The sequence below is a fragment of the Electrona antarctica genome (genome assembly GCF_951216825.1).
Source record: "Electrona antarctica genome assembly, chromosome: 11".
Lineage (NCBI taxonomy): Eukaryota > Metazoa > Chordata > Actinopteri > Myctophiformes > Myctophidae > Electrona > Electrona antarctica.
The window spans coordinates 20,057,793-20,085,344 of record NC_136792.1 but is presented as its reverse complement, the minus strand read 5'-3'; the positions used below and the strand labels follow the sequence as shown (position 1 = coordinate 20,085,344).

The 27,552-nt window shown below is 41.5% G+C and overlaps 1 protein-coding gene across 1 annotated transcript in view; it reads right to left on the bottom strand.

Moving 5' to 3' along the window:
- The window catches only part of nbeab (neurobeachin b), a 268,935-nt gene that overhangs the window by 103,958 nt on the left and 137,425 nt on the right, over window positions 1-27,552 (bottom strand). The window contains exons 33-37 of the mRNA XM_079513569.1: window positions 27,028-27,155; window positions 20,145-20,206; window positions 15,052-15,116; window positions 8,775-8,883; window positions 4,867-5,033 (exon numbers count right to left, since the gene is read on the bottom strand). Coding sequence (XP_079369695.1) covers window positions 4,867-5,033; window positions 8,775-8,883; window positions 15,052-15,116; window positions 20,145-20,206; window positions 27,028-27,155 — 531 coding nt within the window. The remainder of the gene's footprint in view (window positions 1-4,866; window positions 5,034-8,774; window positions 8,884-15,051; window positions 15,117-20,144; window positions 20,207-27,027; window positions 27,156-27,552) is intronic.

Genomic DNA, 27,552 nt, shown 5'->3' with positions numbered 1-27,552 from the left:
AGGGATGAAGAACCGTACTGTGGGTGGGTGAACTCTCCCTGGCTTGCCAGCGCTGTGGATCCTCCATCTTTCATCAGAAATGGGGCACAGTCAAGCGATGCCCAGCTCAATTTCTTCTCCACTGAAATTGATGATTGTGTGAATGGGCCTCTTTCCAGACATAATTAGCTAGAGTTTGCAAGGTTAAGAATGCCTCAAGGGAAGAGAGATCGGTGTAGGTCAAGAGCAACTGGGAAATGGACATAACGTCGTCCACTTACAATTGGGATTCTCGGGGTTTAACGGGTTTTGAAATAACATGCCACTGAATGAATCCATAACAAACACAAGCTGTAACACTGCAGTGTTGTTTTCTAATCTATTGATGCCTCATCACATAATGGTGGCTCTTGCTGAAAACCACTGATTTACAGTAAAGGCTACAATTATCTTTGACAAATGACACTGTTGTGCAACAAAATATTAAGCAGCAGGTGGAGTCTGGATGAACAATAAATGACAAGAATAGGCACACTACCAGTAGAGTGGAAGCCATTGAAGACTGAAATAACATTTCTTTCTTTCTTATGCAAGATCATATACAGTAGTAGGATAGCAGAAAGGCATCCACGCTCTGAATGTCATAGACATAGAGGATCATATTTGAAATGCCCTGCAATTTATCTTCAAACCAAACCCCGAGACCTTGGTCTACCACTGTCCCTTAGAGGGTCATCAGACCCACATCCCACAGAGGCTTTTAACCCTGTCCCAGGCAATGTTCCAAAGACCTCAGCTCTAGATGCCTAGTATTAGAATTGATAACCCTTTCAAACAAGACCCGAGACTACGGTCAGGCTGTGAGTAAAAGGCTCATTCCATCACAAAGTTATTATCCACAGGGAAGATTGTTACCATTCATCACACGTGAGAGATGAAACTCACTGTTAGCCAAGGGAAACGGCTGTTTCACTGCCTCCCCGCAGATCAATATATGCCACCATTCTCCTTTCTCCCTCTCTGCTACAAAAAAAGTAATTATACAGGAGAAACGTTGACAATCAATAGATCAGTCAGGTTAGGTTAAGGTCTGCTGTGGGGGGGCCTGGGGTGATGGGCTCCTCTCTCTGTCAGCTGTCAGTGATGTTGCTGATGTCATCAGAGACACCTGCATGGGAACAAAAGGAGCTCTGTCTTCTTCAGCCCGTTTTACATTTCTGTTCGGGTGGCCGTGTCAGGACAATTAGTACCCGTGAAGTGGTGATGCATTAATGGAGGTGTTATGTGTATGATACACAAGAGCAAGTGAGAGTGAAAAATCTGTTACAAGTTGTATTACGATCTTAGCGGGAGTGTTTCTTTGGCTGTAATACTTGTAATGACAGTATGTGGCTGTGTTTACATGAAGTCTTTTATTCCACAATTATAAGCAGGCTAACTAGCCCCATCAGAAAAATGCCTCCACAGAAATGTAACCACAGACATTTTTGAACTAAATGTAATTTTGTTATGAAAGGGGTATTTTATTTTTTATATTAGTCTCCAATTAGTCATTGTAACGCTCCTAAATAGTTCATATCACTGGGATGTTTTGATAGAATACATCGTTTAGAGTATAACATTGTCCAAAATACATCGGAATTAAAATTGAGTATTTATTTAATAAGAAATTGATACTTATTTGATACTTACAATACATTAAGTAATACTTGTCACTTATTTTGCTTAGAAGAAAAAGTCTTACTGTAACATTAACTACTAGTCATACTGTAGCAAGTGACTAGTAAGTGTTTTTGCATAGCTGAAATAAGGCATAAAGCACTCCTGTCTTGAAAGTTATTATTCCTTGATGAATTCATCAGCCTCGCCTTGACGTCTCCTTTCACTTCAGAGGAGACTGAACTTTATAATCCACTGGCAGGGTTCAGAGGTCAACAGCAGAGGGGACCAGAGGGCAGGGAAAATCACTCTCTCCCTGGAAAAATGTCTGACATCCAATTTTCAACTTGATTTATCAGTGCAAAGCTAAAATTGATAGTGTGTCATTATTGGGCAGAGAGCTGTCTTGGAAAGCTGTATCAAAGCCTCCTCATTTTGATTTAGCACGGCGGATCAATACAACCCTATACTGTTTCAATTTGAGGAGTATTGATTTTCTTACGCCGACTCAATACAGGGGACATTCATCATCAGCCAAGCATATACTATATGATCTCGCAGGCCTCCATAGGGTCTGATCTGTTTATTCCTCACTCAGGTCACATGACTGCAAAGCTTCCCAGCCACATGGAGAATATCTCTTTGTCACCGCTGTAGTGTTATGTGTCTGAAATACAATCACTCACACCATTCGCCACAATGAACACAACAGTGTGACAGGGGAAGGGGGTTAGCGTTGCTGCTAATAATCTGCAGATGTTTGTTATGCAGCCTGTATACTGCTTATGGCCTGCCACATCTATTGCTGCTCAAAAGACCTGCCCAGCCAGGTGGCTTCATCACTCTGAACGCCTTGAAAACATTGGAACAAATTCATGCTAAAAAAAGAGGTAGGAAAAATGCTTAAACATAAACATAAGCAATCACTGTTTTTCTGCTCCTTGTATTAGAGGAATTGTGTTTATAATATACAGAATTCTAAGAAAATGATCAATATCCTATAGCATGTCTCCAGGCAGAACTTATGGGTAAAAGGGAAAGCAATTTTAGTACATAGGGTAAAAACAAACACTAACAACTGAAGTCAGTCTCTCTCACACACACACACACACACACACACACACACACACACACACACACACACACACACACACACACACACACACACACACACACACACACACACACACACACACACACACACACACACACACACACACACACACACACACACACACACACACACACACACACCCTCTCTCTCCATGGGCAGTCACAAATAACAGACAGCTACCTCAAAATGCTTGAGGGCTTTATATTTTACAAGAGCAGCATAAATGGGAAAGTTAATGTAGCATTGAATAAGACTAAGCCGTTGAACTGCAACACTGCCTTGAGCTTGAGAGCATATTGCATCATTTTTCTTCTCCAGCAGGTTACCATTAAATTAGAATTTGTTGGAAGTTTTGTGGTATCATTTACAATGCACCCACGCTCAATAATCTTTTGTCTCAATGCAAATGCTACGCCTCTGCGAAGGTTTCCATAAATATTTGAATAAGGGCTCAGAATCCAATCCAGTATATTTTTTCATGATTACTTCAGCTAATGTTTAGTCAGTTTTATGAGTACCTACACTACTGTATCTGAAAGCAGTATATTTTCAGACACAATTCAAATGATCAGAAATGTATTATGTAATATTAATAACACATAACTGATCAGATAACAAAATATGATTGGATATCATCGGCCCTATCAGAGACATGGTATGTTTGTTGCTGCTGTGTCAGCCCCATGATATAGAATTATCAAGTCTAAAATGGTTAAATCTAGCGTATCACACAACATGTAGAGAAATAGCACAGCTTAAATTACTCCCAGACTGATCAAATGACTCCATGAAAAGGGAAACCCTAAACATATCCATGCATGATGTGTTGTTTTGAATGGCAAATCTTTGAACAGATACTGCAAATGTAAGCAGCAAAATATAACTAAAAATGAATTACACACCAGTTTATATATTTTTCTTGACATTAGCAAACAATGTTTAAGACATAAAACAAGTCCAGTTCTAGACATCTGCATTATATTTTCATAATTTAATAAAGCCAAAGCTACCGTGTCAGCAAGGAGGTAAAATTTGTTTTGGCAAATCAGCAGGAGCAGTTTCTCTAATCATGTATGACCGTCTTTCAAGCTCCTGGTCTTCATCATAATAGAGCTCCAAGCTCAGTTTTAAAAGTATTTGGCCTGAATATCAACACATTTTCTTTTGAAAAGAGTCAAGTTTTAAGTATGTCATCACTATAAGGAGCAGTAAAGACCTCCCAGTTTTGCCCTAATGGTATATAATAGTATTTTCTATTGTAAAAATAATACTGTAAAGTCATCCGCACCATTATTGTATAGCGCATGTAGTATTTTTAGCACAAGAGCTATGACAACTCCCAATCCTAATCCTCGATTGACAGTTATTTTTTAAGACCGTCTTTACTGAGAGCTTTGTATGTAGCAGAGTGGTTGGAGGCGAGGCAGGCAGTTATTTTAACAGGACCCATGGGGAAGGCTGCAACTACCACCAGGTGCTGTGTTGTGTGACTGAGAGGGTCAGTGAGAGCCTGGATAACACAGCAGAACCACCCCCCCACCCCCCCCCCACCCCGCAACTCCCTCCTCCTCCAATCGTCTTGTTCCACCCCAGCCTGACGGACCACAGGCCAATCAACTGTCCCCTGGGGATTAAGCCACCACAGTGTAATTGGGTTTGCTGACCCAATAGCTGACCCTATTGGATCCTGGGAAAATGATATTAACTGGTGGTCCTATCTCATTGCTGTCTCCTGTGGTGTGCAGGTAACTTTTGTCCTCTGGGCTCGACCTAGCATGGACCAGTGGTCGCGGCCAGAGGAGCGGGGAGGCGGGTGGGCGTGGGGGAGCCCACGGAAACTGGCACGGGAATTTATCACTCGCGGGCCAGCCACTGTCCCAACCCAGCACTCACTTGTCATATATTTGTCTGAGTGTGGTCTTTGAATGTTAATCTCATCCTTCATGAGGGGCAGTGGAAGGTGCATTGTTAAAAGCACGCACGCACGCACGCACGCACGCACGCACGCACGCACGCACGCACGCACGCACGCACGCACGCACGCACGCACGCACGCACGCGGCTTGTTGGTGAGGTGGCTTGTTGGTGAGGTGGCTTGTTGGTGAGATGTTTACCTCTGGGCCAGGTTCCCCCATGCACCATGCTTGTTGGTGAGGATGTTGACGATCTTCTGTTTTAGCTGGTTGGCCGTAACATGGTCTCTGTGTTTGGCAGCACTGATGAGGTGATCACAGATCCTCTCTTCATCCTTTCTGTCTGCAGCATACTGGGCACAGTTGGACTGCATTGACATGAAGAGAATGGCAAAAGAGAATGGCAAAGAGAATTATATTGGACATTGTACTAATAGCATTTGTAATTGTTTTACTTGCTTAAAGCCAGGGGAATATATATCCTCTAATGGCACATTTGTCACCCAGAGAAATGTTATGGCTTCATTCAACACACTTGAGTGCATAAAGATATTAGTGGACAGCTGAGAGATGTATTTCAGTTCCCTTGGAGGAGTGCAGTAAATCATGGTGAGCCCATGAAGGTGGCCCAGTCTCTAACTGTGGACAGATGAGGTTCCCTGTATGCAGTGTGCTTTGGCGCTATTAGCAGGCAAAACAGAATAATATTCTTAATTCATCCAGATATAATGTAACCTTTCATGGCTTGCAGAGATATCAGATAGCAATTTCCAGCTGCATCCATATCAGAAGAAATACACTCCACTCCATGCATGTTGTGATTAAATTGCATGATTTCAAGAGGTCATCCATAATAGTCTAAATAGTGTTGTGATTAAATGTCCAAAGCAGGATGAAAGGGTAAGGAATATGCATTAAAATGACAAAAATTATATTGCATATATGGGAAATTCTACCGATTCGGTTCAAATTGCAGTCCCACAATGAAAAACACATATTAAAAAACAATTAAGTATTCATACTTGTCACTGTAGTAATGTCATAGTATGGTCTAATTAATCACAATACATTAATTGAGATAATATAAAATTAAATATATAAAAAAAACATCCTTTATATGTCACTTCCTATTGGAAGGTGGCTGTCCCAACCTCTAACCACTAAATTTCAATTCATGAAAAAAGTACTTGATTTTGATTTTTGTCACTTTCCTAGAATTTTTTTTTTAATACACCCATTTGATTTATTTTATAGGGATTATAAAATAATTAAATTAATTTTCCTTTAAATTAAAAAACTTTATATAAAAAATGCTGTCCCATGTTTTCATGTCACTACCGAAACAGAAAGAGTTTAAGTCAATAGATGGAGCCTGGTTTAAGCCACACCCCCACACTCTTCACCAAGAAGTGACATAGACTTCATGTTCATCATGGCCAAATGATGAGTAGCTAGTTTACTTCAGTCTGAAATTAATGTCTTCCAAAGTCTGGAAATCAGTGTGTGGTTTTAAGGAGTGTCACTACCGAAACACATCATTTCTCAAATTATAAACTATTTTGTTTTTTCTGCTAAATGTGATGTTTCTATCAATGTACATCAGTTCAAAGCTGTTTTTCTTAACCATTTTTTGCCTAGTTAAGCTAAAAACTAGATAAAATTCTCACTACCGAAACAGTCACTACCGAAACAATTCGTCACGACTTAGTGACATGATTGTTTCGGTAGTGACAAAATTGGATTTTTATGCTTTTTAATGTACTTAATTCTAGTAGTTTAGTAGTAGCTTGAGCAAATGTAAAGCATCTTATGAGTTCATATTTAGCAAAAAAAGAAATAGTGACATGATTGTTTCGGTAGTGACAAAATTGGATGTTTATGCTTTTGAATGTACTTAATTCTAGTAATTCTAGTAGTTTAGTAGTAGCTTGAGCAAATGTAAAGCATCTTTTGAGTTAATATTTAGCAAAATAGTTAAGTGACTATGGCACTGCATTGTAAAGACAATGCTGTGGTCACTACCGAAACAGTGCAGTCACTACTGAAACACTGGTTGTTTTGTCTAAAATCAAAGATAGTGAGTTATCAACCAATATTTTAAGATGATGATTGGTTAGGTGTATGTGTAATGTCATCTACAAATAATGCTGAAATCAATATAATCAACGTTATACATTTTACAAAGAATATTGCGTTTAGATTATGATTACCCTCAATAATTCAACATAAAAATTTTTCTTAAAATATCAATTTAAATGTATTTAATTGTACATAAATTCTTAAAAATGGTCTGTACAGGGGGGAATTGAAAAAACAAAAAAGTATCTTTATTCGAAGGTAAAAGTCTATGTTTCGGTAGTGACACATTTTGGGAGAGGAAAGATATTCCAATACATTATTAAAATACAATATGATAATTGAGTGTGCCGGCCTTTACTAAATATGTGTCCCTTAGATCTGGTGCAACATGAATATGGTAAAGGTTTTTCCAAAATAGCATACAAATTTCACACAATTTCCAACTCTGAATTTGAACCGAATCGGTAGAATGATCCATATAGGAATTTGTGGATTGAATAATTGCACCTCTCTAAGTATTCCAGGTGGCTAAAAGTAATCTAGATGAGCACAGCAGACTTCATCTCTGCTGCTAAAACAAGATTGTCTTACTATGCTGCCCTGGGGGAGATCCCCTGCTAATATTCAAAATCTAATTTGCTAACAGAAGCTGGAAGTTAATTGAATTTCCTTCCTTAAATTTGAATTCTGTCAGATAGTATACCTCAACATATTCTTCATATGGCAGATAACTCAATCTCTGCTTGTCATCTCACGTTACCATGTGATGCTCTGACAAAATATCAAACGTTATTTATCACTTTAAAGGATTTGAAGCTTCGCCCTGACACCAACTTAATTGTAAAAATGTCTTATCTGCCTCCCGAATCTTCCATCTTGGAGAGGGGGTAATAAAGTAGCGTCAGGCCTCGATGAAAAGTGTTGGCTGTCTGGAGTTGGCAGACAGAACGGATGAGGCCAGGTACAATCCCCCCCTTCTCCTGACATTGCATATCTAGCCGTCTCTTCCAGTTTATCTAGCAGGTCAAGGATCCTCAAGAACTGTATATCAAGCAGGTGTCTGAGGATGGCTGCTTTTCCCAGATAAGAAACTCATCACTCCTTACAAAGCTGCTAACATAGGTGGCGGAAGTGTGTGTGTGTCACTGAGAGTGTGTATGTGAGATCACACACACACACACACACACACACACACACACACACACACACACACACACACACACACACACACACACACACACACACACACACACACACACACACACACACACACACACACACACACACACACACACACACACACACACACACACACACACACACACACACACACACACACACACACACACACACACACACACACTTCCACCAACTTCAAATGAACTATCGGCAACACTTACTGTACTGTAGACATGTTCTTGATATCTGTCCTTAACGCTGATAAAAGGATGCATGTGTCTCACCTGCCTATTTCCCCAGAATGGCTTACTGGTAATTGCAGTACTTTCTGTTAGAAAGTGTCATGTCTTTGTTTGTTGTAGAAAACCCTTAGGATAAACTTAAAAGCTTAAATAATTAAAACAGTGGTGTACTACATAGAGTGACATGGATGATATACACTGGAGATAAATACAGTCTCAGGAGGTCATTCCATAAATGGGTGGGCTTACAAGTAAATCCCAAGAACGCACTGACTGGAGTACCATTTCACTTACGATTATTAAAATCATTAGGACTCGGAGGGTAAGGAAGCTAATCCTCCACAAGGATAAGATTAGCCAGTAACACACAGTACAATTACTATTCATAACAGGATTCCCTTAGAGGACATGAGCACAGTGACGCAATATTACCATGCCAGATGTTACGATTGAATCCCTAGATGCAGCATTCAAGCAAAAAGGTGCTACATGTATGATGTTTGAACTTATACTTGTTTAATATTTCAGTTAATCATTGCAATCCTCTGTGCTCGCTTCTAACACATTTTGAGATGGAATACAACACTGCATGAATGAACAGTACTGTACCTCAAACTCAGCATGTTTGTGGACATCCTCTGCCCGCTGTCTGTTCAGGATAAACTCAGCTTCATTGGCAACACGAACTATGTGGTCCTTCATAGCATGGCAGAGCAGCCTTTAATAGTACAGAAACAATTGAATGCAACAGATTACATTGTCACATTATGCATGATATACCGTATTAGTCAAAGGGTATTATAAGATATGTATTAGCTCCCATCTATAGTCCCATCACAGTACCACTAAGCAAAGCATCTATACTGTGGTGTGTAAGGCTAATGCAACATTGTGGCACCTAGGAGAGGAGACGAGTAATCAGCATCATTTGTCTGTATTATGCAGCAAGGCTGTAGGTCAGTGACAGATCCTTCTGTAGCATTAAGGAGGGAATGGGGTGTCATTAGGGCACTGAAGCACGTCTGGCACATGCCTGATTGACTGTGGATCGCTCTCCGCTGACCAGAACATCCACCCAGCCCCCATATTGCTGACAACTCGGGCCATAGACCACATCTTCCATGGCTGATTCCGGGGGCCCATGCCCATACTTACATTTAAATTCCAATCTCTTTAATAATTGAATACACCCTGGCTATTGTGTGGAGATTATATGCCATTTTACACATCATTAGGCCAGCTTTGTTTTAATTAAAGAGGCTCTGTTCCTCTCCAGTGCTTGATACAGACTGTAATTTCCCTTATGTCCCAAGGAGAGGCAGTAATCCCGACACTGCAATCATCAGCTGCTGCAGCCTTTAACTGTTGACAAGCAGTCATTTATAGATAGACCTTCACAGCTAGGAAAGAAAGTCTGGAAACACTGAGGATTTGAAACCAACAGAGAAGCCAAGCTGAGGTGCCGTTTGCAGTGGGAACAATTATTGTTCACCAATTTACAGCTTTGTGTATAAATATAATGTGAAATCCCACCCACAGTACTAATAGAAAATAGACTTGAATTCAATTGAATTGAATTGAATATAATTGAATTAATAAATATATCCTATGCCCTAATAAGGGACTGTACCATTTCTATTTTGCATAACTTGTGTCTGTCTGTCTGTCTGTCTGTCTGTCACTTTGGTACCAAGCAAATGTTTTGAAAAGTACTAGATTGCCTTGGACTGCTGTGCATGTGCACATTCATACTCCATGGACGGATAAACCCTACTGATATTGGTGACATCATGGTCTTTGCATACAAGATATGGCCAAATCTAAAGGGAGGATTGCCTACATAAAACAAAAATGTTGTAGACATGTTGATGAAGATAAAGTGTGGGGGATACGATTGTCCAAAAGGGGGCATAGCAGTGTGCGTAACCATGACCTATAAAAATGGGGTATAATTATATTTGAAATAAACGTAGGCTACTGCACTGTAATATGACATTTGCTGAATGTCTTGGGGCAAGGAAGACTCAGTTTAATTTTACACATACATTGACGGTTAACCTCACCTCACCAGCCCAAATGTCACACCTTGTGGGGTGTCATTGCACTTTGCTCGGGGTCACCGACTCGCCAGTTGAACCCCCAGGCCAATGCCAACGCCTGCTTCTGCTGCTGATTTGCCAGTTGGCCTTATTTGGAACATGCCCACTTTGAGTTTATCAAATGTTTATTATACTAGTCTACACCATTATGATGAAATCTTATTTTATTGTAGAAATAAAACATTTCCCAAAGGGACTGTAGCAGTGACCATCGCTCTGCAGACTAGACAGACAGACAGACAGAGAGGCTAGCGAGTGTTTCCTACACCTCTCCCCCGTTCCCCCGTTGTCCCACCTCCCCGTTCCTGGAACCGCGACGGAGGGGCGCCGTCTCTAGCGAACTTGAGCCACCAGAGACACCACCAAGTTGCCGTTTCGAACGTTGCGATACATAGACATAGACAGATCACACAATACATTGCCAATATTACACAACTCCTCTCTTACTGGGAGGAAAATATAATAGGCTTTGCACTTTACTGCACCCATTTCCTAGTTTGAGATGGTGATTTCCTGGTGTTTTAGACCCACTAATGAGAGCACAGAGATAATGATGACAATGTTATGTCAGTTCAAACAAACCACTTAGGCCAAGTGGGTTGTAGACATCTAGGGCTCCATTTTCGTCTGATCTTTCTAAATACACTGTTTTGGGATTTAGCAGTGGGGAAGGGGTGTTCCCCCACTAAAGTTGGTATTTTGGTTACCTGTCAAAATCCCTAAAACACCTCCGTTACCCGTTATATTATGCATAGATGTGGTTTGGGCGTTACAATATTTAAACCAATCACCAGTCCACGTACCATTGCCTTTAAGAGATCCCTTATCCGTTGCCCGTTAGTGCTATATTGCACCCCCAAGAACACTCGTCTTTTCATTGAGTCACAACTCGCTCAAATCTTGCTCATTTAAAAAAATTCAAAGTACTATGTAAACTACGAAATTCGGGGTATATAGATCGTATTCGTGCGTGTAGGCCGTTTCTACGGAACGGTATGAAGCGAAAAGGAAAGTTCGGTCTAGATTAAACCCCATTTGCTGCTATGGGGTGATGAACTGAACGAGCAAATGGAATCGCGCACGCTGCAATGCCTGGCAGTCTGGCACAAATAACTTCTTTGACTATACAATTATATAAACACAAGGAAGTGGCAGGCACTCACTTCTGCTGAGTATATGAAAATTACAAAGAGATGCATGCATAGGAGAATAAGGAGAGATGCAGCCTGCACTACGTGGACATCTCCATTGAGGCGCGGTGCGTGCCGCTCTTTACCAAACTAATTTGGCATACGGTTTACGGGTGCTTTTAAAATGCATTTTCACTTTCATCGCTTTCCCAAATGTGTTTGACCAAAATAGCAATTTAGGGGAAAGCGTGCCAGCACGCCCATGACCACACCTCTAGGTGCAAATACCGGTGTCTGCAAAAAAGATAGCGGGTGATGCTGGACGAAAATACCATTAAGGGACAGAGAAAGCTCCTATATTTGTAATTTTCGGGCAGCGGCTGAATTGCGGGCCACATTGCGGGTAAAGGCGGCGACGAAATCGGAGCCCTTAGACTCAGAGCCCAAGAATTATGAGCCTAAATTGTGGATCAGTATTCCTGATTTTGATGTTGGTGTGTGAAATTGTGACAAATAAAAATAAAGTTGAAACAACGTAGTGCTGACTGCTGAGCGACACATGCAAATTGGGCGGCTCATCTGTCTTCAAGCTGTTTGTGAAAACATTTGAGGTGGGAAATCGGAAATGTAGTAACATCTTGATTCATATTGATTGATCAGCACTGCCTAGTTTGACAGTTTGATCAGAGATTTATGAAGTGTGTTGCACTGTACGGACCTGCAGACTGTCAGTCATCGTATGAAACACGCCCCATGCAAGATAAACACTTGTGATTGGCCCAAGAGAGATCGCCTGGAAATCTGTCTGAATGGGGGCCAAATGCATCTGCCAGAGCAAATAAAAAAAATTAGCTGTCAGATTCTTCTGGTTCCGAGGCTTGTACTGTCAGTAAAAAAATTGTAACATGTATGAACATACTGTATACTTGAGAGCCTGAGAGGGCAACACACTGGTGCATGCTGATGTTCTCTTCTGCAATAAAATGTGCAGCTGAAAAAAAGGCGACGTCCAAGAGGCATGCATCTGTTGGCGTTTCAAAATGCTCAGTGTTTCTGAAAAACCTTTTAGGCCGAGAGCCTCATGGTATTAATCAGTTTCAAAACATTTGTGTTATCGGTTTCCACTGCTATTGGGGTAACCTTTGTTTTTGGTAAACATGTTGCTATCTCCTGTAATAATTTTATAATAATAAGCGACCGCAGATTACTATGAAAACCGGCAAAACCCGTCCATCACTCCTTCACTCACACATATATGGTTGTCGAGTCCATCATGCCTCGTGACATTACACGCTCCATACAGGCTGTCTCCATATATGAAGATTGCCACACGACGCCTCGTGACACGCTCCTGAAGGTTGTCAGTCCGTCACATCTCGTGACACGCTTGTGGTTTCCGTGACGCAAGTCACACTTGCAAATTAACCAACACATTGATCTCCATATGTGGAGCTGACTATCATCAGCAGGATCTCCATATATGAAGATCACGACACTGACCTCATCAAACCCTGGATAGCCATACAATATGGTTTGACATACTAGATCTGCATATATGGAGTCGGCCAGCAACTCTACATCTATCTGACCTCACTGACACTAACCTCGCGTCACCAGGCTTTCCACCTCGGAGGAAAGCCTGGTCTGTGTTCCAAAATCGCCATGTGAACCGGTCTGGAGCGGATGGTAATGTTGTAGTCTTGTTTTGTAGTCATCAATAAGAATTCCGCCATTCACAGTACTGATTCTGTCTTGTGGTTTCCTGACAGATGACTACAACATGACGAAAGTTACCATCCGCTCCCGACCGGATCATAAACATGAAATGGAATGCTGTCCTGGCTACATTGACACCAGATTAATAGTTTAATCTATGCATCTGTTGTTTCAGCTTCTCGCCCTCAGGCGTCTTACTGGTAATAATAATAAGAATAGTTATTGTTATTATATTGCAAATGACGGGTGGCAGGAAAATCATAAGAGTACTATATTGTACTCAGGTCTCGGTTTTCTGGAGGGGATGGGCTTTTGATATCCCCACTCTGCTCTGGTATTTTTATTTTTCATCCCTGGTTCTGGTACAGAGATACATCCATTCCCTTTTGTGAAATGTAGACCTGATCTGATATATTTGATATTTATGTTTGATAATGTATGTTCACTACATTATCCCTGGCATCCCAAAGTTTTCCAAAATTTGTGGGAAAAGAAAAAAGAAAAATAGCAAAGATATCTAGTTGTTGAATTAATAACTAGTTGTTGAATTAATAAATAGGGCTTAAGTGGTTAAGAAAACAAATCTAACCCTGGCATTAATAATCAGGATCTGACTATTATTCACCCACTGAACTGGCCACGTTTAGCCTGTTTGAAAGATGTTATGGCTCTAGTAAGTAGCAGAGCTATAGAGCAGGGGTTCTCAACATTTTTGGCTGGGGACCTTTGCTTTGGCCATGTCTCGCGACCCCCGCCCCCCCCCACTCCCCACCCCCAATACAAACTGACTGAAAAAATAACCTTAATAATAGAGAAAATATATCATGAATGAATGAATGAAACCAGATATAATCATTAAGTAAAGTTTATGCATGTACTATGTGTACATGCCATTTTCCAGCCATTCAGTTGCAAAAAATAAGAGAATAATTTGGGGACCCCACAAAATAATTTGGCGACCCCCTGAGGGGTCGCGACCCACAGGTTGAGAACCCATAGAGCACACTATATGCCCCTATTGTTTTGTGTACAGTATATAATGCCATTCATGTGTATGTCAACGAGTCATTAGAACCTTGTAGGGAGATAGGGCAGAGTATAACTTGGGCTTTGATCAGTGTTTCATACGATGACTAGAACCTTTCTAATTCTAGAACTGTCTAGTTAAATTGAGCAGATTTGTGTGTTTGTTGAAATGCTGGATCTGCCAGCAGCACCCTGCCTGGACATCACTGTGTGGCTGATCAAAGCCCAATTTATACTCCAACGCACAACATTGCTGCTTGCTGACAATAGCCGACCTACAAGCTCACAACGCATCTGCGACATGCTGTGAGCTTGTAGATCGGCTATTTCCGGCACACAACGCCATCATGCTACAAAGTCTGAATTGGGACTAAGAGCGTTTGTTCCAAGGCCAGCAGGGGACAGACTGGGTTCTGGCTGGGCTAAGGCAAGAGCCTGGGCATTGTATCAGTTGGGCCAGATGGGTCAGCAGATGGACAAGGAGGCTGAGCTGCCCCTGATCTGCTCCACAGAACACCCCAAGTCTGGTCAGACTCAGGAAAAGAGAAAGATGGAGGGACAGAGAAAAACACAAAGAAAGGAACTGAGATCGACATGCAGGCATATGGCAGAAGGCAGAGACGGGTATTAGATGAGGGTGACTACACTCTTGTGTTGATTTTCTAATTACAATATAATTTACCTCTACCCCCTAGTGTAGTGTATGGGCAAAAGGGTTCTGACTAATCTATGCCCCGATGTGGTCCAAATAAACTTCTTACGCTGCCACGGAAAAGCCAAAAAGAGATGAATAAAATCAAGATCAAAGAATGATACAAAATAAAATAAAATAAAAAGATAATAGAATGATAAATAAAGTACAGCATTTAATAATCAATCACCTTATGGGATACTATGCATGGGATGGATACCTACCGTCCTTCGTTGATTAGCTCGATGAAGGCTAGGCCAGCATTCTTCTGTATGGAGTTTTGCCATTCCTATAACACAAGAGGTTTGCTGAGATTGTTAATCACAGTACACAGCCGTTTGGCTTTCAGAGTGCAAACCATTAAACATAAAAAACATACCTCATTACATGTTAATAAGCAATGTTAGAAGTGGGTTATAAAAGTCATATCACTGCACCTAATTTTCTCTTAAATAAAAGCTGTTGCGGAGGCAGTAAAAAAAGAATAACAGTAATAAAACCACTCATGGAACAGTTTCTCTGGAAGTACTGCAAATTGTAACAATATTTTGAGAGCAAAATACACCAATGATGAAATATGGTACAAGACCGCAAGTAAAAAATACAAAAACATCTGACTCCATTCGTTACGCCAACATTATATGGAAAGAAGCTGCCACCCAAATAGTCAGGCTCCACAACAGTTTGACATCATATCACGGCTGTTTGGCAGAAACCTTGTTATCTCCATATTATATTTATAATATATATATTTTTCTCCATAGTTTTATACTTAATTGTATGACAGTGTCTTAGAATTGTTTCTTTTACTTATTTTTAATTTATTTGATAGTGTACAGTAAACTGAGAGGAAATGGGGAGTGACTGTAAGACGCAGCAAAGGTCATCAGGATCAAGACTCGAACCCGTAACACACTGTCAGGCTGGATTAGCAGCCTATGTGCCCGGACGTCTACTTCAGCCGTCCGGGCCTGTGTCTTGCAATTGTTGCAAAAATATATTTATATATTTATAAACCCCACAGACAGATTTACAAGCTCACGACGAGCTAGTAGATCTGTCTGTGGGGTTTATCATTTTTTTATAGGTAGGGTAGGTGATTTTTGGTTGTAAGTTTTTTTAAATATATTCTGATCAATTCAATTCAGTAATCATTGCTACAGTGTCTGTTCAGTCCCGTCTCTCCATCTTTTTAATAAACAGAAAATACATTTTCAGGTACAGTAGGTGACAAAAAGTTCTTCATTTTTTATAGTATTCCAGTTCCAATTGTGAATCCTCATTTATTTGTGTCATCACTTTCAATTTAACTTGTTTATCCTGACTGAGTTCTCTAACCGGATTGGATAAAATTGGTATCCCACCCCATCTGTCTAATCAAGAGATGGAGACTCCGGTTACTGAGCAAACTCTATACTATAGCAATGAGTACGATCAGAATATAGAGATATTTAACACTTATTTTAACAAAAGAAAATCACTTACCCTGCCTTTAACCAATCACACTTGTGTGAAGTGAGGGGTGCTCTTATCATACATCATCATACATCACATTCCGTGCTCAGCCAATCAAATCATCGCTATGGGGTACACGCATTGCTCAGCCAATCAAATCATCGCTATGGGGTACACACAAACACACAGAGCTGGGCATAGATGGGGCTAGCACCCCTAAAAAAGACAAAAAACGGTTTAATTCAGTTTTGGACTTACAAGTTTTCTACCTGAAAAAAAAAGAAGTGATATCTTGTAATTTAAGAGATTAAAAAACAATGAAATGTAGTTCAAGGAAAAGGATAAAAATAAGCAATGATTATAAAAGCACAAATTCTGCACCGTCCTTCCCTGCACCGTCCTTTTCTACGCTCTGTGTGAAAAAAGATCTGTAAACCCAGGAGAGATGTAATTGAGGGATGAAACTGTATCCTCTCCCTTAAACAGAGCCATTTCCTCTGTCCCTTACAGTGACAGATCACTGAGCGGGGCTCATCGAGCGCTGCAGTGTGCCTGGAAGGGATCTGAGCACCGGGCCACGGTGCCAACACTTGCTCTCTCAAAACACACTCTGGAAATGATTAAAAAGCAGTTTGAGAGCGCGCCATTCGCTGTGGGAAATCCAGCTCTCCTGTGCCCTCACCGAGGTGCAAATGGAAGAGAAAACAGAGAAGGCCGCGGTTCAAAAGGAAGAGGGGGGGGGGGGGGGGGGTTGGCAATGAAAGGAAGAAAGGTTTCCAGTTCTGCCAGCAACCTCAGTGTCAGGGATATAACTAATTGCAGGCGATTTAGGCATGAGGACACTTTGAACAGAACTTTAGATTTAAATTCAATAATTATTCTTGTGAATGCAAACTACCAAGAAAAGCAGGACTGTAGGCGTTTCTAAGTGGTTCTAATATTGGCAAAACAGTACTGATGTTCACTATACAAGGAAACCCAGATTAGATAAGGAACATCAATTTGCATGCAGTGCCAGAATAACTGAAACAGACACTATTTATCAGTATATTTCCTGTGTATGGTTGTCATGCCTGACACATACTGGTTCATGGAATACATGAAGAGTACACTACCTGACCCATACGGTGCGTTAAGTCAGTGAGATGGCGCTGACACAGTGCTGAGCATCTGGTCTCCAAATGTTCCCTGTGACCCCCCTCTCCCCGCTACAGTATCCGTTCGGAATAAGCTGTTCTTGATTTGGACAGGGATCATGTACAGCCCGTCTTCTGAGGGTCTGCTTGCACCGCACTCACGTGACAAAAATAAATACGGAAATCAAAGCAGATGTGAGAGTTTGGCGATGCCAGGAAAATGACATCAGGTCGGAGGGGGTAGCGCTTGAACTGTTCCGATGTGCTCTCTCTCTCTCTCTCTCTCTCGGTAAGGTTGGTGATGGTTGGTGCTTCAGAGGGTTTCTTTCTTTTTTTTTCTCCAAAAAGGCTGCCTGTGATTTAGAAGTCCACTATTGTCCATTTGAGGAGAAGTAGGCCTGACATGTACCTCCAGAAGAAAGCAATTTGATCCCTTGTGTAAATGCAGACTATACCATGAGAACACACCTCTGGGTTATGAGATTTGACTTTGGTCAGGTGGTAATCCCCACACTTTCTGAGATGCTGGGGATTCATTGACGATACAGTAGGTTCAGCCAGGGTCATGGTTATTGCATCCATGTGTTCAGTAAAAACAAACAAACAAAAAACCTCTTGCATTTTAACTATTTATGGATATAATACGGCACATACCAACCATCCTGGAGAACACGTATATAGCATTTTTGATTTCCTCTCTTCCTCCTTTCCCGTGATTCAGCGGGGAACCAAGTATTTGTGGTGCCTCAATCCAACCTGTCAGTGCACAGGAGTTTTCCCTTTTATCTGCTCAGCTATGGTCTGTTCTACACGCCACATCTGGAGGCCTTCCATCACTAAATCTTCGTGGCTCCACCCTGGATCCCCCCTGTATGTTTAAGCTGTTACAAGAAACAGAGCTGCATGACCTTTTCATTCAGCTGCCCAGGATGAGGAGAGACACATACTGTCTGCAGCCACGGCCAGCCACACCAATGATCGCTGTGATTAGTATGCATAAATAAGTAAAAGGGAGATCATTAGCGCCGATTTATTCATAAAAGTGACAGGTCTCAAAACAAAGAAGGACTAAAGGTCAGCTAAGTGGTCACCGTGCTGTCTTAAAATATTATTATTAGACATGTGAGTAGGTACAATGAAGTTGGCATTTTACAATGATGTCAGCTAAGGCTTACTCGGTTATTCAAATGGCTTGCTTTGCTTTTTTTTGCTTTTTTAGCAAAGGGCCGGTATATGAAAAATACACTAAGTAACTGACTCTCATTGTCAATCAGACACAATCTCATGTTCATACAGGATACATTTTATACTCGATAAATGTATAGGCGTGAAGTAATTTAAAACCTACCAATACGGTTGCTGTACATGTAATAAAATACACCCCGATAACCTCTCTGTTATTCTAAAACAGGTTGTCTTGTAGCTAGATTACCCAACAGTTTGACGGTACCCATTAGCGCCACTGTGTTAGTGTTTGAAGCCATAGCTCATCTAGAAGGTTCTGGGAGGACAGTGGGGCATGGGTCCAGTTTCAAACCCTCTCTGTCTGATCGATATCTCAGCCCAGGTTTCATCCCCTGAGCCCCTAATGGCAGGAACCACTGGAGCCACAGTAATGCTATCTGTGAGATGAGGGGGTGGACTCAGGATTTTAGCAGCATGCTGACGCTCTCATCTGCAATAAATCCTGTAGCTGAAAAAAGGCAACTTCCCAGAGACACGCAGTTACTCTACAGCCAGCATAGAAGCACTAAAAGAACAGGAATTACATCCCCTCTTAAGATCCTTCCAAAGAACAGAGTCACTCACCACTTGCAGACCCATTTCTGCGAGGGGAGGAGTGCTCCTTAATCTTGGCCCGCTAATAACAAATGCATGCATATGTGGGCTGTTGAGCTCCCCGCTGGAGCAAGCTTTGGACTGGAGATATACCATGGAGCACAGAGAGTGGCAATCCACCTCCTCAGGGCTGTGGCCCTGCAGTCTGGATCCACAAAGAGGCACCAAGTAATGGCTTCCTTATGGGCTCCCAGCACAAGACTGATGGGCTGACAGAAGGTATGTTAAATATCTCCTGTTCTAACTGCTACATTGGGGCTTTGACCTTCTCTAAAACAAGGGCTTAACAAGAGATTGGAAGGGTCAGCTCTGGGGTGATCAGTCACTGGCAGCTTTGCATGAGGTGGGGCTGATTCTCTAAAGGAGGGCTTGGGATTAAGGCTCTGGGGTGTAGTGAGAAAGTCACTGGATTCTCAGCGCAGTGCAGATGTCGTCATTTCTAGACGTTCTCTTTTACATGAGGAACTGATATGTAACATTACTTAGTAGTCCTTGAATTTGGCTTAAGAGTAACAAAAAGATATCCACCGCCTCTAGTTCAATGGCAGTAGCTTTGTGGGAAGATCATTTTCTTTTCTCATAAATTGAAGTCCTTTCAGGAGTCAAATATGGGTTCCATGAACCAGAGGGCTGTCCATGTTCAATTTGCTTGATCCTGCCCCCCTAATGGTCACATTCTATGGACCCAGATATCCAGACTCCTTACTAAAGGTCTGCAGGAAATATGTCTGGGAGTGAGGGGTTAGAGAGAGAGAGAGAGGGAGAGAGAGAGAGAGAGAGAGAGAGAGACAGAGAGACAGAGAGACAGAGAGACAGAGAGAGAGAGAGAGAGAGATAGAAAGAGAGATAGAAAGAGAGAGAGAGAGAGAGAGAGAGAGAGTTCTAACCTGGGAGCACAGCAGCATAACCAGCTCAACCACAGAGGTGCTGGACTTCATGCAGACCAGACCTGCGAAGGACAGAGCACATAGATATAATCTAATTAGATATATAGCTACCATACTGGTATTTCAGTTTAATATTAATTTCTAGTTGGCTGAAGGCAAAGAGGAAGATTATATATTTTGTTTGTTTGTTTGTCTGCAGCTAATCTTTCAAAAACTGATCAGTGACAAATTTCTAGCACCAGTAGGCCAAGAAAGTAACTTGCCCAAATATGCTGTCAGGCCATATATTATACATGATGACTAATATACATGATACATATATTGTACAGATGACATAGACTGGTCGCTCCTCCTGGCAAAGATATGCACTTCACTGAGCATGTGAACCTCTCTTTTTATTATTGAATGGATATGCATACAAGAATACACTCATCATAATGTTGTATAACTAGAAGATGTACTTGTCAGACATTTAATGTGCTTGAATGGTGTAGCTTGTTCTCTATGGTCAAAGTGTACTGTAATAGCTTGTGGTAATAAGCTATATATGTAATGACGAAAGGAACAGTAATGCGGAGTTACTACCATAATAACCAAATTATATCTTTAGAAGGATCAGTGAATATAATTACATATAGGAATATATTCCTAAAACAAATTAACTTGATTCAAAACATATTGGACAATTAGGGGAACATGTGTTTTACTTTGTATATGGTTCTCCACAGAGTAGTGCATCCAACATATCAGTAAGTAGGGATGCACCCATGTATCGGCCACATATTCATATCAGCCAATATTTTCCCTTATCGGTCAATATCGGTATTGGCAAATAAAACTGACATTAAGCGATGGCAGTAGCCGATATTTATCTGTTGTTGATAAGCATACATCTTGCGTTGGCTATGTTGGTGTGTTTGTTTGTTTGTTTGTTTATTTTCACATGCAATGATATTTAAAAAAATCACACCCGTGTGAACTGAGTGGTGTAAGGTCTTATATAGCCTGTCTGACGTAATGAAATCATGTCTGACGTAATGAAATCACACCCGGGTGAACAGGGTGAACATAGCAACCATGCTCATTTTTTCTGCACAGACTAACAAAGCCAGTTGTAGGAGTGGTTTACACCACTCAAGTAATGAAATCACACCCGGGTGAACAGGGTGAACATAGCAACCATGCTCATTTTTTCTGCACAGACTAACAAAGCCAGTTGTAGGAGTGGTTTACACCACTCAAGTAATGAAATCACACCCGGGTGAACAGGGTGAACATAGCAACCATGCTCAGGAGAAAGCCTAAAAACCCTCCAGGGCCTTGAGAAGTGGCATCTCCAGGCATGTTTGTAAAACTACATCACAGTGAACATGCAGATCTAAAACATTAGAAGACAGATATACAGAGAGAGAACAAAAGGACAACAAGAAAAGAGCAGAACATATCACAATGGTCAGAAGTCACCAAACAGTAAAACTGTTAGGAAAATATTGAATGGACACCAGGTTAATTTAGCAGACCGTATGGGAAGTATTTGGTAGTTAAGAGAAGTGATTTTAGAACCTTCTTGAATTGATGAGAGGACAACTCCCATAGATGTAAAGGCAGATAATTCCATCTTTTAGACCCTAGTCTGAAGCCAATATTAAACTGAGTTTGATATGTACGGGCCTTTGGCCCTTTGTTGGTTATCTGCAGCCTACCAAGCTGTAGATTCAGAACATGTATTTCTTGTATTGAAGATGTTGTTTCCCTGGCACAAAAGGGGGAAAAGGGGGAAAAGGGGGGCACGATGGGTAGTGCTGTCTCCTCACAGCTAGTCTCCGCGCATGCCCATACACGAGGCGGGGTTGGCGAAAGGGCCTTTCTGTGTGGAGTTTGCATGTTATCCCCTGTACCCTCACAAAAAACATGCCGTAATCCTGACCTCTAAACTACCTCCCCCTGGCCAGCCAGGGCGCCTGATGGAGGGGAAAGGAACTGGTCGGAATAACGTGTTCCTTCCACACGCTACGTCCGGCCAGGGAAACCCTCCCCTGTCAGGTGAAAAGAAGCATGGACTCCTCATGCATATAAGGAAGCATGAGGTCAGTCCGCTGCCCCCCCAGGGTGGCAGAGGAAGTGTAGCGCCCAGGATTACATTAGATAATAACACTGGGTGAAAAAATGGGTTGCAAATAAAATAACAAAAGGGGGAAATAAAAACAACAACAACTAAACATCAGTATCGGCTAATTAAGCAATATTACACTCGAGGGGGTGGTTTACCGTCATTAATGCACGCCTGCGGTGCTGCAGAAAAAAAGCAACGCAGAAGTTACCTAACGCAGAATCGCTGAAAAATAATAATTTTTCAATGACAGATGTAGTCACTACGACCACAAATGTCCCAAGAAACTAGCTAGCCTAGCCACCGAGTCTGCTGTGCTCCGAGAGAAAAGCAAGGCTGAATTGTTTGTTTTGATTAGAAAGCTGTTTCAACCAATCAGATTGCTTCCTCAAAAAAGGATGCATGTGTCTCACCTGCCTATTTCCCCAGAATGGCTTACTGGTAATTGCAGTACTTTCTGTTAGAAAGTGTCATGTTTTTGTTTGTTGTAGAAAACCCTTAGGATAAAGTTAAAGCTTAAATAATTAAAACAGTGGTGTACTTCATAGAGTCACACGGATGTGGTTATGCTGGAGATAAATACAGTCTCAGGAAGCAAAACATACTCTCCCCATGCCTTCGGCCTGGTGGAGACAATTATTGAGAATAGCATAATAGTCTTTTATGCTATTTCCCATTTCCCATCATGTGTTTGTAGTCCCTTATCACTGCTAATTATTAGAGTTGGACCTAGAGAGAGCACAGACAACCATGTATCTCCTTTGTCAACGCCTCTTCTTGTCACTTGACAGTGAAGACCTTTTCGAAGAGGATATGGAGGAACACACTATTCACAGTTCCACACCCCACTGAACAGGTGCCCTAACCAGCCTGTAGGAGTTACATTTTGTTAACTTAATATAATAACCTCAGTAGTTTCACTTGCTGTCATCAGCCACTCTGCATAAGCACCGTAGAGTAATGTAGCTACACTTTTATAACAGCCAAAAAGTCCAAAACTTACTGTATTAACTTACAACTTCTATTTGAACTGCATTTGTGAATACCATAATATAGCATAAAGTATTCAGTCTATTGAATGGAGACAAAATCTTTCTCTTTTGATGGTGAAGATGCCTCTACAAGTCTACATCCATCTCTATTCATGAGTGGGAATCTGTCAGAGGCGGCGTGTGGTAAATTCTCTGGGAGGATGTGACCCCTCTCTTGTACACAGAGTGCCTGTACTGACCTCTTGTTATAGCAGTGACATGCAAAGCTATAAGTCAGTCCAGTCTGACACAGGAGTCAGGTGGCCGGCTGACCCTGGCCATGCGCTGGTAGACAAACTAAATGCATTCTATTTAAACACGGCCCTGCCATTCCCTTCCTGTAAACAGGGCAGGGTTAAAGCACGGGTGAATGTAGTATTGTGGGGCAATGTGCCGGCAGGCTGGGCCACTTAGGGGGCAGCAAGAGGCAAGGCAGCAGACGTCACAACAGTGGTAGTGTTCGCACAGGCCTCGGCACCAACTCCAAGTGTGCGACTCAGGGTGCACTCAGTATAATTGCTGCAGTGACCACATGTCTGAACGGGGGTGAAGAAGTGGGGTGAAGAAAGGGGGCCACAGGGGCCATGGGGGGCTTGACCCCTGGCAATCTAAGGAGTGATGGATGGTTGGTAATTACTGGTAAATGGAGCGCCTTTGCACTTCAGACCAGTATTTCAACTGTAACCCTGGGAAGAGCCCAGAGGAAAGGAAAGACAAAGAAAAGGGTGCAAAAGCATCCTCTTTTCTGCCATGTTATTGAAGTTCATTGCCACCAATAGTTGTGTGGAGTTTATTTTAACAACTTTTAACCTGGTGTCGCCTGATTATGGCATTTCATTTTAAAAATCACACCCGTGTGAAGTGAGGGGCGCTCTTATCATCGTACATCATCCATTCATTGTCAATGGGCATTTAATCTTTGTTTAGGACAAAAATACCGATTTGCTCAGACACATGACATAATTCTCCATTCATTGTCAATGGCATTTAATGTTTGTGTTGTCTACATATGACGTAAATTCTCCATTCATTGTCAATGGTATTTAATGTTTGTGTTGTCTACATATGACGTAAATTCTCCATTCATTGTCAATGGTATTTAATGTTTGTGTTAGGACAAAATCTACACTATATCTGAATATAGGAGGGGCTAGTGCCCCTCAAAAAATAAATGAAAATAATAATAATGAATGAATTAAAAAAAATAACATCTACAAGCTCACAAGCTTGGCTATTGTTATGTCATGGCACAGTCATCTGACGAATTATAAATCAGGCAAATCAAAGTTTAACGACTTGTTTTGATTGTCTCTGATTTATAATTCGTCAGATGATGACTGGTGTAATCCGGTTCTTTGACAACCCTGAACACATATACAGTGTGTGTGTGTGTGTGTGTGTGTGTGTGTGTGTGTGTGTGTGTGTGTGTGTGTGTGTGTGTGTACACATACATACATAACGTTTTTGTGGGGATGCGCCGCTACGCCGCACTCCCAGCGAGGGTTAAACAGTAACACATCTGCTGGGGAGCAGAGAGGCCCTAGCTGTCTGTCTCCAGCCTTGTTTGTGGGGTTACACTCAACTCAGGTCTGGATATTTGTCAGCTTGGCCAGTCTCCTGACAGAGTTTGAGTGAAGGGATCAGAGACATATTCACACTTGTCAAGTCTCCGCTACCTGGTTTCTCTTTCCATTCCAGAGCATGTTTGTGCAGCTATAGCCACATGTGAGAACAGCTTTTGTGCATGTGTGGGCAGTCTGGGCACCCATTCATGTGTGTGTGTGTGTGTGTGTGTGTGTGTGTGTGTGTGTGTGTGTGTACTGTATGCATACATGTATATAACATGTGTGGTGTATTATGTTGAATTTGTGTCAAGACAGGGTCAAGAAATAACAATAAAACTGAAATATTGTAACACTAATACACTATAAATAATAATAAGCATTGCATAGAATAGATGAAAGTACAGAATGTTTGCATTATGTTTTGCATAATGAACAATCTACAAAATATGGCCCTTTAAAACCAACAACCAAGTAAGCCAGAATAGATTTAGCTTTTGAACAAAACTGGGAAAGTTGATATCCCCACACAAGTGGTAAGCTTGGATGTCTCGTTTAAAGTTTATGAGTTTTGTAAATGTAAACAGACAGTAGACAAATTGTGCCCGTCAATTTATTTTAGCAAAAAGATCAGTGTAAAAGAAATACCCAAATTCAATACACAGTAAAATCCTCAGCCTTAATTTATCCATTTGTAACTCTGAGAGTGTATAATACCAGTAGGCTAAGACGCCTTGCGTCTTAAATCTTTTATAATCTAAAATACAAAATTGGATTGCATTATTGTTCAGAGTTAATTGAACACAGGATTTTACAGTGCAGGAGAAGACATTCCTTCAGCCTGCTGTAGTTCCACTGTATAGACCCCTGAAACTAATGGAGGAATTACCCGTGGGTCAAAGAACAGAGTCTGGCACTGTGCAAAGTCAAGGGAGATCATTTCACTCTGGGCACCGGCTACAAGGATGGAAAGTAGAAAGTGGAACACTCAAATACACCGTAGAAAGTGAGGCGCGCCGCGCACACACGCACGCACACGCAGAGGTGCTTGGTGGTTGTGAGTGTTTTAGTGAATGCGAGCCAAAGCCTGGGGCATGGAGTGGCACCACACACAGGCTCAGGCTAGGTACTGGTAGAGCTGAGCATGATCTGCCAAGTTGAGGCCTGGAGAAAGAGAGAGCACTGGAGGCCTTCAACACAGCCACCAGGAAATGAGCCGAGTGGCCAAAGAACTCGAGTGGAGTGTGGGAAAAGAATCATACGTACCGTTTTCCTGTCTATAAACATGTGTGCACATTGCACAACCCAGCCAGTCAAAGCAAACTTGAGAACGTATGCCCCTTAACTTCTGTAATAACTACTAAAAGAAAATGATGTAGGCTATAATATTACAGACATTAATCCTGAAAACTATGATGTTTTCTTAGTAGCTGAGTACAGAGTCCAAAGCTACTATTGACCTTGTATTATTCACATCCTTTTCAAGTCACTCACAGACCCCCAAATTAAGTTTATCACAGGATTGTGCATATCACAGGATGAGCATTTCAAATTATTATAACCCTGCTATCAAATATATTGATATGTTTCATAAATACTAAATAGATAGAGGTGATATTGAAGCATACTTGTTAGATTGGTATTTTTTACATTATTATGTAATGAAATAATTTAAAGAATTGAATTATAATTACACTAAACTTCCATTAATTCTAAAGGACCCTGTGGTCCCTGGACCGCACTTTGAGAACTCCTCTAGAGTAGTGAAACATGATGTGGGCTTGACCTTTGACCAGTTACTGTATTTATTTATTTAGATTGTGACAGGAAACAGGGAGAGAGATTGGGAGTGACACACAGCAAAGGCAGTCGGGCTCGGGAATCGAACCTACGACTCGCTGTCAGGCTACATCAGAGCCTATATGTGGTATGCACCCTTAACCACTAGGCCATTGGCGCTCCAGTTACTGTACTTCTAATAAATTCATCCTTGAAAAAAACACATGGACAGAGCATGAATGAGAAAGTATGTTTAATCTGTTTGTGATATTGAGTATACAGACCAAAAAACTGTGACTCTCTCCCTTCCATACATATGGCAGCCAGGAGTCACAGACAGGACACCCACACCTCGCACAGGCGTGTAGAGAATAAAAAGCATTATGCAGCAGCACTAGTACCTTCTATGAGCAACTCTTGTCCATGGCTGCCCAGCAGGGTGCGTGACAGGAAGGGTGCAAAGTCCACAAAGATCTCCCTCAATAGCGGTGCCACTTTCTCCAAAGCCATCTCCAGCTTGGTAGTGATACTAAACATACAGACAGAGAGAGCGGAGAGAGAGTGTGAGAGAGAAACAGACAAACAAAGAAAAGAGAGAAGAATGGCGGATAGAGGAAAATAACAGGTTAGAACAAAATAGCGATCAAAGTGAGATATAAATAAAGTGGCAACCTTCCACCTGGGGTTGTACTTGAAAATAATGGTAGGGGATATTCCCTGAGGCCCAGAGTTAAGCATATCTGTGTCCTAACCTATCAGCTGTCGTGTGCAGGTAGACTAACAGCGCCCCACTCACAGTACAGCAGAGGGCAAAGCCTCCATAGAGGATGCAAACAACATAGTCAATATCCAAGACAGAGTATCACTGTTTTCAGTGACGATATCTAAAGAGATGATATATGTTTCATTAAAATACGCGGGAAATG